The following is a 20671-nucleotide window of genomic DNA, read 5'->3' as shown; positions in this document are numbered from 1 at the left end:
TTTTTTTACATTTACAAGCACATGTCAGTGTATTGCTGTATCAGACCTGATGTAATGAAAGCAAACAGGCAGGGCCGGGCTCCTCTGTGCTGATCACCAGGCATTTCATGCTCCATTTTGATTTAATTAGGATCAAATGACTTTTTTTTTCTGGAGCACTAAAACAAATGGGCTGGAGAGAGGTCTGAGCCAACACATATGTCTTCTGCAGGAGAGTAAGGTGTGTGTGTGTGTGTGTGTGTGTGTGTGTGTGTCAGCATGCATGGCCAAAGGGGGGTGGGGAAAGGAGGGAAATCACTTTTCTTTGTATTTTGGTGTTGTGAATCAGAGGTTACAGTAGTTTTTGGGACAGAGGAGCTGTGAGCTGATGGAATCATTCATCTTCTATCCATTTTCTCAGTATAAACACAAATAACAAATTGTATGCAATTAAGTCGTAACTGAGCGTAACTGGATTTGTTCCATTGTTCTGTCATTGCACCACTTGCTTTACTAAAGTTTGCCTTGGTTAAGGCAGTGTGATGATGGCAGTGATGATGATGATGATAATTATGATGATTATGGCTCTGCCCTGCTCTAACTGGGGGAAGGGTGCACTTGCGTTCTCCTCCCTAACCCCCTCAGAGACATTGTGTACTGTAGCACGGCGTGGGAGGCTTGCTCAAGAAGAGGAGGGAAAAGAGAAACAAAGAGGGGAGAAGAAGAAAATCCCTCTCAAAGGTCACTCCATCTACGTCTGTTTCTATATGGGAATTCACACAATCACTCCTCTCAGGCATAATGTGTAATTCTCATACAAATTGCGTTGAAAGTTTGTCATTTGTGTCATTTTGCTGTGTGCGCACACAGACACACGAGCCAGTGAGCAGCTGAGGGCCTTACCTGTGTTGGTTTTCAGTGGTTTGTTTGTGGCACGTTAAGGGTTAAGCCGTGAAAATGGTCTTTTTAGTTACTAGCGTGACTAATGGGAAGGAGTTTCATTCTGTATCTGCTACAATGAAACCTTGCACTTTAACGTATTGCTGCTGGCTCAGCAGGATCAGCCCCGCACATTTAACCCCTTCACCTCCAGTCCAATTCTCCCCTTGGCCCCAAACTCTCAACTGTCCCCTCCTCCTCCTCATTTTTCAGCTCCCCCTCTTTCCTAGTTTCCCCCCCTCTGCACACCACAGCACAGAAGTAGTGTGTTGCCCCCCCCACTCGTTATCACTGTGGAGTAATACACACACACATGCGCGTGCACACACATACAGTTTACACAGGGAAAGTCTATTTATTCAACCATAGAGGGAACTAGTTAAAACAAGACAAAGACAAGAAATCTTTATTTTTTCTGAAAGTATCAACAAATAATTCTTAAATATATGACTGTGCTGTTTTTATAGAGTTAATTATTTTAGCTGAGTTGAGCTTCTGTAAGTTTGCAGCGTGTGAAAGCCTTTTTTCTGTACGGGATATTAAGTAGGACGCAAGACACAAAGGAGTTCACTATCCCCCTTTTACAAGATTTGGAAGAGACAATAAGTCAGTGTCTGTATCTGTGCCTGCCATAGTGTATGCATGTGACCACATGCCTGTGTGTGTGTGTGTGTGTGTGTGTGTGTGTGTGTGTGTGCGTGTGCGTGTGCGCGTGCGCGTGCACGACCACAACCATGGCTGTGTAAATGCGCCTGCGAGACAGCAGTCTATTTACGAGGCGCTGCAGCTGGTGTCTAGCGTCTGGACCCTGTCACGATCCCTGACACTGTGTCACTGGCTAACAAGTAGGACTCATTGTGCCAGGCATGCACCCTCTCTCGCCTTCTCTCTCCCTCTCCCTCCGCTGCTCTTCCCTCCTTTTCTCCCCCCTTCTCTCGCCACTGTACAGCCCCGCTCACACACATAAATGCAATTTGTGCTTCAGCGGGCTTTGCTCCTGTTTTGATTCCCCCTATGCTTGTTTTGTTTTTACATTATCACAGATGGCTAGAAAATCATTCGTTTGACTGATTTTTTCTCTCTGCAACTTTCAACTAATCAATAAAGCCAGAGTTCTGTTTTTGCTTACAGGGGGAGGGGGTCAAAGTTCAGGGTCAGCTGCAGGCCTGGGAGCTTATGGGGATTTGGTGTCTTGCTGAAGGACACTTGAGCAAGGCGTATGCTTGCTGTCAAGAGGGCTTGAAGACAGCTCTCTGGTTCAAGGGCAGAGTCCTTTATCATTTCACCGCCCTTTTGCTCGGTTTGACGCTCAATCACGTCTTAAACCCAAGGACCATTGAGCTCAGTGATTATATCTCTCCTCCCTCCACTGTTCTGCTCTGGCTGACGTCTGACAGAAGACGTGGCTGATCTTAGCCCCGGCCCCATCCAACATCCTGCCACTCTGCTACCTATAAACCTGTACACAGCATCTTCGTTCGCCCTCTCCTATCATAACGTCTCCTTTATACTCCTCCTCTTACTACAAGGCCAGCTAGTTACTATGATCACATGGTTTACAAGTTAGCTTCAGGCTTAGCTTTAGCTTAAATAGACTTGTCGTATACTATCTTTAAGTATACAGTAATTGTTGTGGGAGATAAAAACCATAACTCTTGTGTCCAATAGAAAGCTTGTACTGTTGGTGTTGTTCTGTTAGTGGAGCCTCTTTCTTCATAAACACTATCTGCTATGCATACCTGTTACTTCACAACACAACATCAGTCATTGCAACCATTGATGAATCAATTGCAGCTTGAATTTCCTGCCGGCTCTATGGTCTTTGCTCTGGACTTTGTATCAAACAGAGCGGCTACATCTTCCCTCACCTGCCCCATCCATCCTGAGCACTTTGGTGCCAGTACTTTGGTCTAACAGTCGTGCTGCATGGACTTAAGAGCACCGATCTACATCACATTCTTCTTAATTACTTCTGTCTGTGATGTACCAGCACCCTTTCCCTCTTTCTCCCACGCTGCACAGAGATATGAAACTCTGCTCTTCTTCTCCTTCTTTTGCTGTACATGACTCCCTCCACACTGAGTCAGGATGTGTTGGTCTACCTCCTGCTTATCAGTGCTACACCCCCTCACCCCACCCACCCACCCCACCCCCCTTCTCCTTTTCTCTGCTCTCCCCTCTTCACCGAAGCTCCCGTCTTACTCCCTTTTTCTCTGGGTGAGGGCGGGGAGTCCTCTTTGGGTGGGAATGTCCAACTGGAATCGCCCCCCTCCCATTGTGTCACTCTGTGTTTGTCTGTTCTGTCTTTCATTTGCAGCCTCTGCCTCTATAGGATCTTTGTCTGCCATCCTTATGGTTGCCAACCAGTATTTACTCTCATAGAGCGACAATCACTCCTGACTCTCCATTAGCCTGCCATTGGTCAATCTTCTTTTATTCTCTCTTGCTTCCTTTCTTGGCAGGAGCCTCTCATCTGCTGTGACATGCCACGGTCTCCCTAATTGCTTAAGTTTGGGCTTCCTCCTGTCGTCCTTTGCATGCTTGTTCTATCTTTTGGGAGCATATACCTGGGCCTGAGGTTGGCGACTTCTTCTGCCAACCTCAGGCAGGCTAACATCTGGAAACTACGGCTTCTGGAAGGGAATAAAACAGTCGAGATTTCTGGTCCTGATCCTGAACTGCTGTTAGTGGAGCATGAAAAGGCCCGAAAAAAACATTGTAGATTTATTAGGCTGCACGCCTTTATCTGTTTTCATCACACGAGAGAGGGGGGGTGTTAGTACAGTATAGCACAGATGGAGGAAAATGTCACAGCAAAAGTAAGGGAAAAGGTTGCAGGACTAGGAGACACACACACATACACACACACACACACACACACACACACACACACACACACACACACACACACACACACACACAGGCTAGTGGATGGAAAAACTGTGGGGGGGGGGTGATCAGGAGAGAGGAGGGAATGATGAAGAGCAAGGCACAGAGTGAAATAATTGGCATACGACCATGTGCACATGAGAAAAAGATAATGACTGAGTGTTTGAAAAAAGCAGAGTTTGACAGCGTGTGTGTAAGGCGGAGAGAGAGAGCGAGTGAGAAAGCAAGAAAGAGGGAGCATTGTCAAACAAAGAGAGTCCTGAGTCAGCAGCAGAGCAGTTTTCTCCCCAGGCAACTGGGCTGGGCTACTTCTTACTCGCTCTCTCTCTCTCTCTCTCTCTCACTCCCTCTCACTCTCTGTTGCGCTTGCTCTCTCTCTCTCTCTCTCTCTTCCACCCACTCTCTTTAACCCTCCCTCCCTCCCTCCCCTTCCAGATCTGTGCTTTTGCGTGCTATTTCTTGCTCTCTGCTCTCTTCCTCGCTGTTCTCTCGCTGCTCCCGCTCTCTCTCTCTCTGTGCAGTGGGAGCAAGGGGGCGCAGGTTCTCTAAAGGGCATTTAGGGTCTGTCTCACCCTTCATAGCGCTTGTCCTACACCCTACACCCCATCGAGGTTGCCAGGTGGGTTGAAGCCAAGCCTAGACAGTGAAAGATGCAGTTCTTACACTGAGTTTCACTTATATTCACAAGAAGCTCTATAGGGTCCAAAGCACAGAATCTCTGTATTGTTCTGGCTCAGTCTGCAGAGCGACGTGTATACCAAGGTCTTTCTTGGAGATGATTGACCCTAATTATTTTGTGTGTGTGTGTGTGTGTGTGTGTGTGTGTGTGTGTGTGTGTGTGTGTGTGTGTGTGTGTGTGTGTGTGTGTGTGTGTGTGTGTGTGTGTGTGTGTGTGTGTGTGTGTGTGTGTGTGTGTGTGTGTGTTCAAAGTGGGTTGGAGTAAAAGGCACTTGTTGACATGGTATTACTTTTACACCTCTCCAGAGTTCAGCTAAAGGCTTGCCTTGTTGGAAACCAAAAAGGAGGGGAGCATGAAAAAGAGCTGAGAAAAGAGAGCAGTTGGAGGCATGGGGGGTGGGGTAGTGTGGAACTGTCCAATATATCCTGTAAAGTTGGCCCAGGCAGTGAGGCTTGGAGGATTGGTCTCCATAAAAGACGGTGGTTTCTCTTTCCCTCAAGTCTCTCTCTCCCTCTCTCGCTCTTTTGCTCTCTCTCTCTCTCTCTCTCTCTCTCTCTCTCTCTCGCTCTCTCTCACTCTCACTCTCACTCTCCTTCTCCCTCTCCCTCTCCCTCTCCCTCTCTCTCTCGCTCTGCTCTTGCCCCTCTCTTTTCCTTTGCTTCTCCACCCCTCCTTCCCCGCGTGGCTGGAGTGAGCGTATGACAGTGAGACAGTGCCCTGCCAGCCCCTCTGGCAGAGTCATCACTCCCCGCAGCCCTAAATCACTACCTCCACTCACTAGACAAACATGTCACACTCTCAGAGTGAGTGGGGTGTAAGAAATGAAGGTGATATTGGGTGACAAAGGCCGGGAGCAAATAAAAAGCTTTGGCGTTACGCACAAATACACAAACGCAGAGCATGTGTGTAACTGTTGTATCACTTCAAGCCTGACTGCCAGCACAGAGTTCATTAAGGGCTGTTATTGAGGTCCTGGGCCAGCCTGCAGGCAGTGAATGAAGTTCCAGAGAAGGATGATTTGAAAGGGTTTAATTTTGGCTTCCCCCCAGGGTGCCTTCCCTGTGCTGCTGGATTCAACACAGATCAGAGTGGTACATTTTAGACATTGGCTTATGTATTGACTGGTTCTCCTTTTTTGGTGTAATTTGTTAAATCGTTTTTCCTCTTGAGAGCAGCAATGGATTTGTCATCACGTATGCACCCGTACCCCGTGTGTGTGTGTGTGTGTGTGTGTGTGTGTGTGTGTGTGTGTGTGTGTGTGTGTGTGTGTGTGTGTGTGTGTGTGTGTGTGTGTGTGTGTGTGTGTGTGTGTGTGTGTGTGTGTGTGTGTGTGTGTGTGTGTGTGTGTGTGTGTGTGTGTGTGTTTGTTCAGCACTCTATGAAACCTATACAGAGGAGTATACATATTTCACATTAGAGCACAAGCTTAGGTGTAAGGCTACAATTTATAGCTGGAATCAACAGGTGTGTCATAAAGCACTATAGAGCAGTTCAGAATGGTGCTTGTCAGCGCTTTACAAAAACTCTTTGTGTCTCTGTAGGAATCCCATAGAGACTTGTCGGGGCTCATTGGCTGAATTTTCCAGACCCTTCAACTGTGTGTAGGCCTTTAGATGAACTACATCTGTTGTCCCTTGACAAATGGTTCAGTATGTTCTATACCTACTATTAGTGGCATTGTAGATCCAGTGTAATCTAAATGTCCTTATGTATTGTGCCCTGTTGCCGCATGCCAACACAAGCTAATACTCAAATTGCTTACACACACGTGCATGTGCGCACGTGCACATGAGCGAGTGCATGTGTGCATAGTTGGTGCTAATAGAATTCTGCTGGCCAGCTCACAGCTGTGTCCTGCTGATGAGTCCCAGGAGGCCCCAGCATGTGTCTATGGTTACTGTGTTGAGGCTCCAGCATGAAGCCATATGTAGATCATTACTCTCTCTCTCTCTCTCTCTCTCTCTCTCTCTCTCTCTCTCTCACTCTCTCTATCTCGCTCTCGCACTCTTGCTCTCTCTCTCTCTCTTGCTCTCCCTCTGCCTCTCTCTCTTGCTTTCTCTCTCACTGTCTTGCGCTGTCTCTCTCTCTCTCCCTCTCTCTTGCTTTCTCTCTCACTCTCTTGCTCTCGCTGTCTCTCTCTCATTCTTCTATCTTCTACTTTGTCTTGCTCCCTCTACCCCCTTGCCCCCTCTCCATTTCCCTTTGCGCTGCCAAAGCTCTAACATGTGCCACTCTATACTTGCCCCGGGGCTCTGGATCTATCTAAACCAGCCAAGTGGGTATTGCAATACAGAGATTTGCAGACCTCCTCTTACTGGCCTATGTTTAGGAATGGGCTTATAGTAAAAGCTGTTGTGTTATTGCAGAGGCAACAAATGTGAATTTATTGTGTAGCAGTCAGGGAAGACACAAGTAAATGTAGCATAACTTCATTTTTGTTGGATGATTTGTACATTGTAATAAATTATAGGTCTTCACTTTGAAGTGCTACAAGTAAATAAGGTTTCATTTCAGAGATTTGCAGTCCAGTAAACATGACATTGTTCACATGTAGTAAACTTACAAGCATCAGAAATCAAAACTCTAACATGTAAGATTGTACTTGAGGTTATAGATAGATGTACTCTGCATTTGGAACAGTGATCTTTGTCAAGATGGTGAGCACCACCAAGGGGATTTGTGTGTTTGTGCACGGGTATGGGTGTGTGTGTGTGTGTGTGAGAGAGAGAGAGAGAGGGAGAGAGAGAGAGAGAGAGAGAGAGAGAGAGGAAAGGGAGAGAACCTGAAGCTTAGACTGTGTGGTGCCATAGAACATTTGAAAGCATCTCTTTTATGAGCCTGAGTCCTTGTTCTCTTTGATAGCGTATAATTTACTGCGCTGGCTTATGCCTCATTATGAAGTACATCTTATTACATGCTCCCTATTTTCTTCCCAAATAACTTTTTCTTACATCAGCAGTATCCCTTAAGACATGAGTCAGCCTCAGATGCTGCTACTCTACTCTATCAATCTACTATATATGTCCATGTTATACAGAATAATAGGAATATGCTCCTGGAGGCACTGGTGCATAGACTTTATTAGTATTTGTCTCACCTTACAGAGTTTCAGTTACAGAGCAAATGTTTCATTCCAGGTCCTACATAACTGACAGTTGATTGTTTGTGTCATTCCACAATTCTACATTGATACAATCACTACAATATAGTTTCAGCTTTCAAAAAGGTGTGGTGATTTGGATGGGCCCTGTATGGCCCTGTAAGTCCATTCTCATCCAGAACAATTCTCCCACATAGGCCTTACTCGTCCTGGACATAGGCCCAAGCCCATCCTTATCCCAACAGTCAGCCCCAGCCCCCATGGAGGGGTCATTGCAAGCTGACATTTACAAGGCCTCCTAATCTGCTGAGAGATTGATGAACCCTCATCCAAACCTCCTCCTCTTCCCCCCCCACCCCAACAAATGGCTTTGTTTTTAGTTTCACTCTCCTACACTTTTTCATCTCACAGAACGGGTTTTGGGGGTGAATTTTGTCTTGGACTCTTGATTTGCGTCATAATTTTTACACCCGCATACCCTGCGTCTGTGTATGGCGAGGCAGTTGCATGTGTATGTCTAGTGTCCATTACACTCAGGCATGTGCGTTGTGTTTATTATCTGTGGGGATTTACACTCTGTACCTGCACTGCCAGGTCCTGTCCTGCACAGAGACATACAAGCAAACTGAAGCCAGCTGGCTTAGCAGAGAGTTTGCCAGCTGTTCAGATTTATGTAAGACTATTAACCCCGGGCTAGGTTTGTTCCCACTAGCCCTGATGTTAGCACAGTACTAAACTACCCAGTGTGCAAAGCGTACTGAGGAACACATATGATGAAAGGACACCTCACATACATACACAAATGATTATTACATATAGAATAACTCAGTAAGCTTAATTGTGTGGTGTGTATTGTATGTCAGTGTTCTTTTCTTAAGGAAAGCTGGTCCATGGTACTCATGGGAGTTGGGATGTGAACATGTGTTCAAGCTGCTGTTGACCATTCACACAACACTGTTGGTCACAGTTTAATACTTGTGGAAATGAGACCTCTCCTCCACTGTAGACACACAACTGTCAGCATCATTAATAGAGACTGACAATGTTTAGCAACCAAAGATCTGCATGTGGTGTCATTAGTACAAACACGTCAAGAGCTTTTTCTCTCCCTGTCTTTTAGACGCACTTATGGTACTGTTGTGGTTCTACAGTGTGTAACTGTAACCCCATGACCATGGTCTCGTAACTGATTTTGTAGATTTAAAATACACTTTGTAATGAATACACAAATTCCGAGGCCTTTGACTTTGTTCTGCGTTTGGTTTGGACTTTCCTCTCTAGTAATTTGTGAAAATTGACAAACGGTTTTTCCTCAGAAAGGTTTGTAGATAAACCTGCATAGAGAAACAAGGTAAATCTTAGCCTGGTATGTTTTTTGCCACGCGTCCTGATCTAAAGAAGACATGGCTAAGCTCTCTGGAAGCTGTCAGCCCCACGACTAATGGCCTCCTCAGTGAAACAAAGTTTAATGTTGGATTGGAAGCTGAATAGCCAGGACTCCCCCAAAATCCTCCGCAGTTGTCAGACACGCACACTTGGCAATTCCACTGGAAACTAATGAGAAGAGTGAGTCTACTGGACATTAATTTTTATTACTTGTATAAAAATTGTTGTTAGAATAATTATTCATGTTGTGTTTTAACCAGCCTTCATTCAAACACAAAGCCCTTCCAGTTGAGTAAAACATTATGAGTCTGCACTCTCCGAGCTGTAACTAAAACTAATGGCCCACATGTTGAATGTTGTGTTTGCTGGCTTTGGACAATTGACATTAAACTGCTCAAAGATCATTAGCATTCAGATATGAGTTTTGATTCTTTGTGATCTTACCTCAGTCAGTACTTGTATCCACTTTCTGTCATAGTGTTCGCATCTGTTTTGTTACTTTTCTTCTGCACCAAAGTCGGTCATCCCTGCAAAATGATAAACCCTTCTGGACACTGCAGGTGTGTGGATGTCGACAAACTTTTCAAAGTCTATTTACAGACTTAAGGGAACTAATGTAGAGCACAATATGGGTCCTTAAACATTGGCCCAAAGTGGAATTACTGGTGAGAAGTTTGTCTTGACACATTTAGGCATATTTGATAAAGAATGTGACCTAATGTGATCACTTTTAGCTAGAATATAGGTTTACACAGGTGCAGAAAGTGGTTGAAGTTGCTGCTAATATCCACTACAATACACAATCCTCTGTAGCAGATATACAGTTACCATCATAAAGTGCAGGTTAACCGATTCGGTCGCATCAAGGTGTATACTTGACGTTTGAAAATTGCACTATAATCTAAGTTCTAAAGTCGGTGTCAAACCCAGGTTGGTGGATCAACATCGACTAGCCCACGCTGACCCATTCAGGCTAATGGCAAACACAAGTTGTTCCTTGTTTGTTGCTCCTGATGCAGAGATAAAAGGCTCAAACGTAAAGAGTCTGGAGGTGCTGTGCCACCCTGCTGATTAGTGTGTTGTTGACTTGCATTAGGGTTTTGGGGGGGGGCAGTGAGCGGTCAGGGCTAACATATTTAATGCTTGTGAAGTAATGGGGCTGCATCAGCAGATAGTTCCACTGGGAGCCATTAGTCCAGACATGTGTCATTAACCCTTTCCTTGGCCTCCGCTCCACCCCCGCTCCTCTCAGCTGAAAATGCAGGTCAGAGCGCTGTTTCAGGTGGTGTACGTACGTACAGGGCGCCGCGGGGACGGGGCGGACTGCTCTGCTCAACCCTGCGTCTGTTATATAAACTCAAATCTGAGAAAATAAAAAAATATATACAGCATAGAACAGGGCACATTTAGCTCCGCCCCCAGAGAGAAGCAGATACAGTGTAAAGAAAAAGGGCCTTTAATAACAAGTTTGGGTTATAATTTTGAGAGTCCTTTGCGTAACTTCCTCGCCTTTGAGGTAACTTTTTTTTCCTTTTTTTAAAAACCTAACCTTTTTGCAGGCCTCCCCGTGTTGGCTGAGACTGCAGGGCAACAATACAAGAGGGGGCAGGCTCACAACACCTGCCAGTCTTAATGGTAAACATATGTTCAGAAAAGCAGAGAGAAAGGAGGAGGAAAGAGGAGGAGGGAGAGCGCAAACACGCTCCTTAAAGAGGCTCTAAAGAGGCTCTAAGTTTGGAGATTTCAGTGGCTGTGGTGCTTGAGTGTGTGCATATGTGTTCGCATGTGCTTTGAAACAGCCTGCATATCTGTGTGTGCCTATGGTAAGTTGCGTGCCGCACACCAGAGTCGGTGGATCATCGCTTAAGTCTGCCCTTGAAACAAAAAAAGAGATCCAGACTGTAAAACCCTCAGCCAAACACGGGGAAGGATGGGAGAGCAGAGTTATAAACTTTTTCTGCTCATTTCACCAATTCAACCCTCCAGGATTTGTCACCCCCTCGCAACTAACGTCTGTGCAGCTGAGTCACGTTAACACACACATGTCATCACACACAGGATGCATGTGTGGGTGTTTTTCTTGCTTTTTGGAGTGATTATCACAAGTGTTCTACTCCCTGCCTTGGTCTCCTGCCATGTCTTTGACATGAGTGTATGTGTGCGTGGGCATGTGTGTGTTTCTGTCTGCAATGCAGTGTGTACCCAGATGTGCATGCACAGCCGTGCATTGCTGCTGTGTGTGCTCAGTCTGTGTCTGTGTGTGAGCTCATTGTGAGTACGAGGGGTCTCCCCCTCTCTCCCCCAGAGCTCAGCTGAGAACTACACGTCATGTCTGTCACCTTCTCCCTGGCCACAAAGTCGCCCATTATGGAAAGACGCAGCAGTGACCAGAGAGAGAGAGAGAGAGGGAGGGAGAAAGAGAGAGAGAGAGAGAGGGAGGGAGAGAGAGAGGGAGAGAGAGAGCGAGAGAGACTAACTTCTCCCTCCCTTCCCCACATTCGTCCCTTTCATGATCCTGTCTGCCCTCTCTCTCTCTCTGTCTCTCTCTCTTATTCTCTCACCCTTTTGTCTTCCTGCTCTCTTTTGCCATCCGTTTCTCTTGACTCTCCCTCCAGCTCTGCGCTGTAGAGTTCCCAGGATTTGGAACTGAGCCAGGTTTCTTCCCTTTTGACTCCAGTAAAACCGGAAAATCTGCTGCCACTGCAGAGGCAGCACCCCCACCCTTCTCTCTCCTTTCTAATTTTCGTCTTTTCCATCTCTCTTCTATCTCCTGTCACGCCAGCCTGACCCCTCCTAAGACCTCTTTCCCAATCACCATTGTTGTGGGGCAACAAGCTGTTAGAACGTCTCAGTCCAACACCTGTGTGTGATAACAGGAAGACAGATTGAGGAGAGAGACACTGACAAGAGAGCTGTGCAGTGATGTCTTGTGGCTGAACGCTGCGCTGACAATGAAGCATTTTCACCTCTGTAACACACACACGCGCACGCACGCACGCACGCACACGCACGCACGCACACACACACCTTCAAAGGAGACACACATAGTTATTAAACATCACTTTTTCAGTATGATCTTATTCACCTCTTTTACTCATTTATACTTTGTTTCACTTGTAAATACACACACTCATAAACACAAAATACATGCACAACCTTCCTCCCCTTCCCATGCACAGACACACACACACACACACACGCACACACACGCACATTCCCACTTGCTGGCTGGCTGTAGAGGGAGTCAAATGGCCCAGTGTGTTAAAAGCATTAGGTAAGCACGATTCCAACAGTTCTCCTTGGGCTGATATCATATGTCCTACTTCATTACGGTCTGGTGTATACATTCAGCTTACATGTCTGACCCTCCATCCATCCATCCCTCTCTCTTCTATCCTTCCTCGCCTTTCTCCCCTTTTCCCTCCCTCCCTGGGGTCCGATAGCAGACATCGGGCCGTCCCGAGATATTTGCCGAAGAACAGATGAAATCTCATTATCGCAATTTCTTTCCCAAATGTAATGTTTTTGTGCGGAGCAGTGGAAAAGGGAAGAAAGCACGGGCGAGACAAAACATCAGTATCGTGTCATGCACCGGCTGTGAGCAAAGTAGCAGCATTAGCATAAAGAGAAAGCATTGAGTTCAAACATGACGTCTCCCAGGGTCCTAGTCAAAAATGCAATTATGCCACATACACGCATGGAATCAATAGGATTCCGCTGTTCTCTAAGTATGCTTGATATGTTGCGTAATTGAAATACACAGCAAGACCATTACTTGCCCAAATCTATCGTAGTCTAGTCTAGTCTAAGTGCATGTAAACATACTGACAGATGTAGCTTGTGCCTCCAAAACGATTGAAGAAACAAACCTGGGTCCAGACTCCCGAATATTACCAGAGTCTGAAAACACCCTAAAGTTTAACAAACTGTCTCTTGTCCACATTGGTTATTCAGGGTCTATTTCCCCCCCCCCCTTGTAGCTATTTAGGGTCTTGATATGGTATTAGCTGCAGGGAGGGTGCTGACCAAGACCAGCTGAGAGATGTGTGTGAGAGACGGACAGAGCAAGTGAGAGAGAGAGAGAGAGATCAAAGAGACTGGGTTGTAACCTGTAGCCTGCTGACTGTTACCTCCAGCCCTGTCAAAGGCAACGAAGAGGAAATAACGCCACACCTCACATCCCACAGCTGCATGCGTACGAGGCAGCGAGCACACTGAAGCCTTTTCTCCCGGCCTCACCGCAGCACTTGGCCCGCCGTGCCACACTTGTCTCTCCCATAGCAGGCAGCGCTAGGGCTAACATTTGCGCTTTTCTCCCTTCATAAGCAGTTTACAGTGTGCATGTGTGTGCGTTTGTATGACGGATCGCAGCTGACAAACCTCTGGCCCGGCTCAGATCTGCCACCCACCTGCGCCAAAGGCAATACGGAGGTCAGGGAGGGCCAGCGGAGGTTGGGGGAAGGTTGAAGGTGGTGTTAGGGAAGGTACAAGGAGATCAGCACTAGTCGTGACGGAATGCTAACAGATGATCGCGCTGGGGAAAATAACTTTTGGACAAGGACAAGAACAAAAACAACAAGAAGTGTGCATAGAAACAACATTGTATCGATGGGAGAGAAAGCTAATCTGGTATCTCTAGTAATCAGAATCTGACGTGATCATGACTGCCGTTACACACACACATGCTCAGCACTTAAGGCTGCAGTATGGAGCCTTAAGATTTGGAAAGTGGCCGGTATTTGTTTCTCCCCGCCAAGCCACCAAGCACACTCGCTCCGTGCAGTGATTAGTGGCATGAAAAGTGACTCTCAGGCCCTCTTGACAGAAGTGAAACTGAAACTGTGCGCCGGTATCCCCATTTATAATCCTGCGGAGAGTATATATAACACCGAAGACACTGAAGTCCAGTTAGCAACTCCTCCCTTCTCCTAAAGTGAAACTTTGCACCGTTTCTCCAGTTCATATGATAAATCACATGTAGAAGACAAGGACACAAACACACACACACACACACCACCCCCTCCTCTCTCTCCATGATGAAAGATGTAAGGGAAACCTATACACAGGGTTAGACCTGGGATGGACCGCTGGGGGATAAGCAAAGGATTTAGTTGAGCTTTGGGAGAAACGGAGGATTGGTCGGGTGAGAAAGGAGGACAGCGCTGTAATGTCCAGGTGGAGAGGAGACGGATGAGGGAGATGTTTTTACCGTAGACACTGTGAGGGATCGCTGCTATTTCTGGCTGTCACTCTCATCTACGATTCAGAGTTTGGCTGACGCAGCACAGACGACACGCAAGAGGGAAGAAGTCGTTCTGTTTCCTTGTGCCTGTTTTTCTCTCTTTGTCTCCCCTCACTCTCATTCTGTGCCTCTATTAAACCTTTTCTTATAAAAAGGAAAGGAGAGGTCTCGGTAATGAGCTTATGGCCTAAGTTTGGGGCCTCACATCTTAACCCCTCTGGCTCTGCCCTGTACCCCCGCGCCCCTGCATCCCCTCCCCGCCCTGCATGTAACAGATGAGGATAGCAGAGTGTATGTTTACGAGCACGAGTGCTGGACTTGGCAAGGCCCAGTGCTCCTTCAGTGTCTCACAGTTCATCACAGCTCACTGACTGACTGACTTGGCCCCTGTATTTCTAGCAGAAGTTTACATTATGTGCACACACGCACACGCACACGCACACGCACACACACACACACACACACACACACACACACACACACACACACACACACACACACACACACACACACACACACACACACACACATATATATGCCGTACACGTAAGCACTCGCTCATACGGGACGCTCCTGATGCCCGCCTTGTCTCCTCTGCCGACTTCAATTTGTTTCTGTCCCCAGCTGCTCCCCAGGTAATTGTCCTGTCCATAACCATTAACCACATTATTCCCGTTCTCTTCCCCCCGCCCTCCATTTGTCCTGTTCTGTCTCTTCAGTGGTCCTACGCATTGGAGAAGCCCAACACGGGCAGCGTGCTGGGCCTGGCCTGGTCTGCAGACGGCACCCAGCTGGCAGGGGCCTGTGGCAACGGGCACGTCATCTTCGCCCATGTGGTAGAGCAGCACTGGGAGTGGAAGAACTTTAAAGTCACCCTCACCAAGAGGAGGACCATGCAGGTAAAGAGCATAGAACGACAGACAATACACCTTAACCTCTTCCTCTCTTATTCAACTCGCAGGCTGTGATTTGTGTCATTTTCAAACCTGTAGTCTGATCCCAAACAGGGATTGTTTCGTATTGACCTTTAAGTTTTAGTTCCACTGCGTGTCACGGTAGCTGCTCAACCTCGCCGCAGTTGTCGTCTGAGCCAAGGTCGACTAAAGCTACGGCAGCAAAATACTGAAAGCAGTGCCCCAAACATATGCAGCACCTCATTAACACACTAATCTTCATTGGCTTTCACATGACACACCCCTTACAACAACACTGGCGTGTAATAAACGTCACACCAGCTTTATGAATGGGCTTCAATTATATCCCGATTCATATTTAAGCGTAGCGCTGCTCAGTACGTACAGCGAATTGGGATTTCATAAGATCCGTCAGAAAAAAAGGGGCTTTGTTCAGTTACATCAGTGTAACAAGAGACAACTGAGCCGTGTTGTGATGCCATAGGTGTAAGTGAACATAGTGTGTGTAGGTAAAAGCTTTGCAGTGCTCCTACTACTCACAGTCATATATTATAGCAGGACCCTCCCAGTGTGCCAGGCAGCCCTGCAATGACAATGACCAGCCTGTCTAGCTCCACCATTCTCTACTGTTTAAACTCACACTAACCACAAGGTAGCGTTTACATGCGGTCAACACACCCACATGTACATACACACACACGTATATACACACACACACACATACAGTATATACTTGCAGACAGGGATACACACATACCCCCGATGAGGAAGAACACACATTTGCCGTAGACATCTTTACCCAAGTGCACTTTGTGTAAACCAAACAAACTTGGGTCGTCAGCCATTTATTTTCGGCTTCGTAGGCCCTATTTTTTTTCTTCTTCTTCTTCTTCTTCTCTCCTCCCCCTCTCGTCCTCGCCGTGCCTTTAAAAAAAAAAAAAAAAAAAGTGCACATCTGCCAATGGTTTGTGAATCAGCCAGCTAAATTTACCACCTTGCGGTCAAAATGTTTTTTTTATCCCTGGTTGTGTTGCGTGTAAATTTGGCTCGCCGGCGGGGGCAGAGGAGGAAGATTTGTAAAGCTGTAAAAATAACCCCACCTTTCACCTGGAGCTGGAAAAGACCCTTTCATTCATTCACACAGAGAGCCGGAGGGGAAGTATTTATCTATGCAGGTGAAGAAGTGAGCACAGACCAGTGCACGCACACACACACACACAAACACACACACACACAAACACACACACACACACACACACACACACACACATACACTCAAAAAACAGCTTTCTCTGCCCACTTTTGCCCTGCATATGCTTGGATATACTGTAGACTGTTTCCTGTGTATATTAAGAATAAATACAATCCTCTGTGTGTGTGTGGCTGTGTTCCCCCCTCTGTTAGTGAAGCCCAGTGTCTCCCCCCCCCTTTGTTTGCTTGTTTAAATGTAAAGTGTTTACTCAGCAGTGTAAAGTTTACACCCGAATTCCGTTCTACGCTCTCACGTTCCTCCGCTCCTCCTCTTCCTTACAGGTGAAGAACGTGGTGAACGACGCAGTGGACGCGCTGGAGTTCAGAGATCGGGTTATCAAGGCCTCTCTGGCTTACGGTCACCTCGTGGTCGCCACCTCCCTGCAGTGCTACATCTACAAGTCAGTACCCCGCCGCCTCCCTCACGCTCTGTTCGCAGTGGACCAGAATAACCTCTGTATAAAACTGAAACATAATGGGTCTCTGTGCCCGAGCAGCTAAACAAGCCTCCTGGATTTTGCGCACAAAATTAAACCGGCGCTCACATTAATCATTTCGATGACAGCCTAATGTGTAATTACAGAAAGAAGAACGTTAAATGTAAGGTAATGTTTGAAAGAAAATGAGTGAGATGCCGCTTCAGACTGGGCCTATATTATGGGTATTATGGTAAATTTGAACGTAGATTTGCAGTGGAATTTTCAGATGATGATTGCACAAGTATGTTTCCATCCCAAACACTTTGCAAAAGGTTGTGGAAACTTTGATCATTATACATGATTGACAAATGATGCTAGAACCTGGGAGGGGAAAAGAAGTGAGATGTTATTCTGTCCTTAAAATCTGCTCAAGTCACTTTTTTGTGATGGTTGCTGAAAGTTTGCCTGAGTCGTCGCCATGCAAATATAAATGATGTCTATAAGGTTGAAGGCGCAGGACGTGCTGGGTGTTACAAGTTTGTGGCTTGTCGAGTTGCACTTCACGCTTTGTATTTATGTGAGAAGTTTGCAGCGGCGCAGAATTTCTAAAGGTTATTTTTCTTATGACGCTGTAGAAAAGTCATGGCAGGGTGCATAAATCCTGGCATAGGTGACCTCTGCAAACCACTGGCAAGAACCCACGTAGTCCTCTGTGAAAAGGACACAACTCAGCCATGAAGCGTCTTTGTGTCCGTCCTGCATTTGGCATTTATTACTTGTCTTCGCCTTCCTATTTGGTATTCCTCTTAATCTGCCACATGCAGCACTTTTTCAATTTGTGTGATTTCCTTACCAGTGTTGTGTGTCCGCGTCTGTGCTTTTCATTATGTGACAGCGCTCGGAATTGGAATACTCCTCTCATCTTTGACCTGAAGGAGGGAACAGTCAGCCTCATCCTGCAAGCTGAGAAGTGAGTTTTTCCATTCCGGGAGCGAGTGTGCGAGAGAACAGACTGTTAGATCATCTGTCAGCCTCTCTAATGCTTCATTACTCTGCGCTGACCACTCATCAAGCAGCCAACCAAACACACACACACACACACACACATACACACTTAGTCAGCGCTGTCATACAATAAGCCTGAGAGTGTAACCACGGGGGGATATTAGATTAATACAGAGTAGGTCTTGTGCAATACTCCCGAGCGGTGGGCCTGACAATCAGCACATAGCTAAATAGATTACTGGCCATCCCGTAATCACAGTCTGGCACAATGAGTCTTGCTGTGTAAGTCAATGCTGTCTTAATGTGCATTACATCTTTAAATTACCTGCCCATGTCAGTCGATTAACTGGGTTTTTTTTTGTTGTCTCTGTACAGTTTAACAGTTCATCCATCTCTTCGTCTGTCCTCACTCCCCTCTCTCCCTCCGCCCCCGCCCCCTGGCTGCGCATGTAAAAACGAAGCGTATACTATATATCGACTCCTTTCTCACCCACTTTATCTGTCCACCTCTCCCCTCACCTCCCCTCCTCCGCCTCCAGACACTTTCTGCTGGTGGACGGAGCCGGGTTGTATACGTTCTCCTACGAGGGCCGACTGATATCCTCCCCAAAGTTCCCTGGCATGAGAGCCGACATCCTCAACGCCCAGACCGTTTCTCTCAGCAACGACACCATGGCCATCCGGGACAAGAGCGACGAGAAGGGTGAGGGGGGGGGCGGGGGGTGCCACCGTCACCGTTACAGTGCTATAAATAGGGACAGAGTGAGCCATTAATGCGTTTGCCTTTCCCTTTCTCAACAGTCATCTTTCTCTTTGACGCCCTGACGGGGAAAGCCCTCGGTGATGGAAAGCCGTTGACACACAAGGTGAGTAATCTTTCTCTTTCACAGAGTAGGGTTCAAAAAGTAGTCTCTCCGCTGTAAATCCTCGGTGTCCCTCAGCACAGAAACGCTGCCGTCTCCTCTGTAAATAAACGTTATAATTATAGGGTCATATTTTCTAAACTTAGTTCCCTGAGAAAGCTGGTTTTTAATATTGGTTTGGTAGTAATGGGAGCTAAATTAATACTACAGCACTAGTGGGACTCATCAGTCATTGCTGGAAATCCCGCCAGCCAGAGGCACAAAAGTGGAGTTCGGGCACATTCAGAGCATTTCTCTCTCTACCTACCCAGTTGCTAAATTATACCAAAAGCGAATTGATTGAGTTCTTGAAGTCTACGCCTCCACATTTTCTATTTAGGGTTTGTCCCAGGCATAGATTAGATCATTTGTTAGTTGTTAGTTGAGAGTCTCGGGTCCAAGAAAGTGTTGGGAAGCTCTTGATTTTCCAGTCATATAACAGCTTGTTGGACTGTGGGCGCCCAACATATCCCTGCTCCACTTGGCTGCTCTTGTTAGTCCTGTCTGTCTCTCCTTCCCAACAGTCCAAACTAGTCTAGATGAAGTGATCGGCCTTTTCATAAAGAGCGCCGCCGGCGTGCTAGAGCAGAAACTACCAGTGATAGTAAAGAGGCGTAAGGGAACACAAGTGGGTGAAGGGCCTTGGAGAGAGAGAGAGAGAGAGTAGAGAGAGAGAAGGACTAAAAGAAAGAAAGAATCAGAGGAGAGGCAGGATGAGGGAGAGAAGTGGAGGTAGCAGGGCCCAGTATTAACTGTTTGTCAGTGTGGCTTTGTCTGCCAATAGTCCACAGCACCAAGACACTGCAGTGGTGTGGTGCCAGCTGGCTCTGGCCTACACACACACACACACATACGCGCTTAGTGTGTCTCCGTCTCTCTCTCACAAATGCACACACACTTGGAAAAAGGTTGTTGGATCACAGCACTAACCCTTCCCTCTTTCCTTTCTTTTCCTGATCTTTTGTCTCCCTTCCATCATTCACTCCTCTGTTCACTCTCGCGTCTGTGCCTTTGTGTGTGTGTGTGTGTGTGTGTTGATATGCAGCTGGAAGTGGTGGAGATCGCTCTGGACCAGTGTGGACCGTCTACTGAGAGAAAGATCGCCCTGATAGACAAGAACCGTGACCTCTACCTGACCTCTGTGCGTCATCTGGGACGCGAACCCAAAATCTGCAAAATCGGTAAGCGAGGCTGGAGGGAGATTGCTCGCCAAAATGAAACGTTATTCTCATATGTTATATTCTTCTAAATGGCCTTGACATACGTTCAAACTAAATCAATCACGTTTTGGAGCATTCACAACATTGAGTAACCTGGTTTTCCCCAACTGTTTGTACCTGTAGGTAACATGCTTCACAGCGTGGCGTGGAACGATGCGGCTAACATCCTGTGTGGCATCCAAGACAACCAGTTCACAGTTTGGTACAACCCCAGCGCCGTCTTCGTCGACAAAGAACTGCTGCCAAAGACATTATACACAAAGGATGGCAGGTAGATTTGAACACCGACATTCAGCTGACATTTTTCAACGCTGCAACTTTTGAAGTCACAACCACTCACAACCAAATTACAGCAAATAAGGGAGAATGAATGTGAATGTAAAACAGTCGTGGAAGAGAAAAGACGTGAAGTAGTTATTGAGCGGAGAGATGGAAGCAGGTTCTGGCACCTCCATGCTCATTCCCTCAGGTCTGATGCAGAGAGCATTAGGCTCTGTTTCCTGCCAGCAGTCATTATATAGTACAGTATGCTGTACATTACTTCCTGCCCAAATGTCTTCAGCTTCAGCCAACACAGGAGGTGCTGAGGTGTGGCTCCTGCACACAAACTGCTAGCTGCTCTTTCACGTTCGTCAGCAAGATCGCAAAAACAACAGTTTGCACTCTGTCCACCATTCTGATCCGGATTGTGATAATGAGGCTTCACACACTTGTGTCATAGTAGAGAGTAGGTGTTGCCGACCTTG

The 20671-nt window shown here is 46.7% G+C and overlaps 1 protein-coding gene across 1 annotated transcript in view; it reads left to right on the top strand.

Annotated features, from left to right (window-relative positions):
* Nucleotides 1-20671, top strand: part of ift80 (intraflagellar transport 80 homolog (Chlamydomonas)) — a 35316-nt gene that overhangs the window by 10370 nt on the left and 4275 nt on the right. Inside the window, exons 9-15 of the mRNA XM_076146044.1 lie at nucleotides 14934-15113; nucleotides 16662-16780; nucleotides 17694-17768; nucleotides 18343-18506; nucleotides 18605-18669; nucleotides 19751-19886; nucleotides 20049-20196. Of these exons, the coding sequence (XP_076002159.1) occupies nucleotides 14934-15113; nucleotides 16662-16780; nucleotides 17694-17768; nucleotides 18343-18506; nucleotides 18605-18669; nucleotides 19751-19886; nucleotides 20049-20196 (887 nt within the window). The remainder of the gene's footprint in view (nucleotides 1-14933; nucleotides 15114-16661; nucleotides 16781-17693; nucleotides 17769-18342; nucleotides 18507-18604; nucleotides 18670-19750; nucleotides 19887-20048; nucleotides 20197-20671) is intronic.

Source organism: Genypterus blacodes, unplaced genomic scaffold (genome assembly GCF_046128005.1).
Source record: "Genypterus blacodes isolate CSIRO-AG114 ecotype Tasmania unplaced genomic scaffold, CSIRO-AGI_Gbla_v1 ptg000032l_1, whole genome shotgun sequence".
Lineage (NCBI taxonomy): Eukaryota > Metazoa > Chordata > Actinopteri > Ophidiiformes > Ophidiidae > Genypterus > Genypterus blacodes.
The sequence above is the reverse complement of the archived record's forward strand: the minus strand, read 5'-3'. Positions and strand labels throughout refer to the sequence as shown.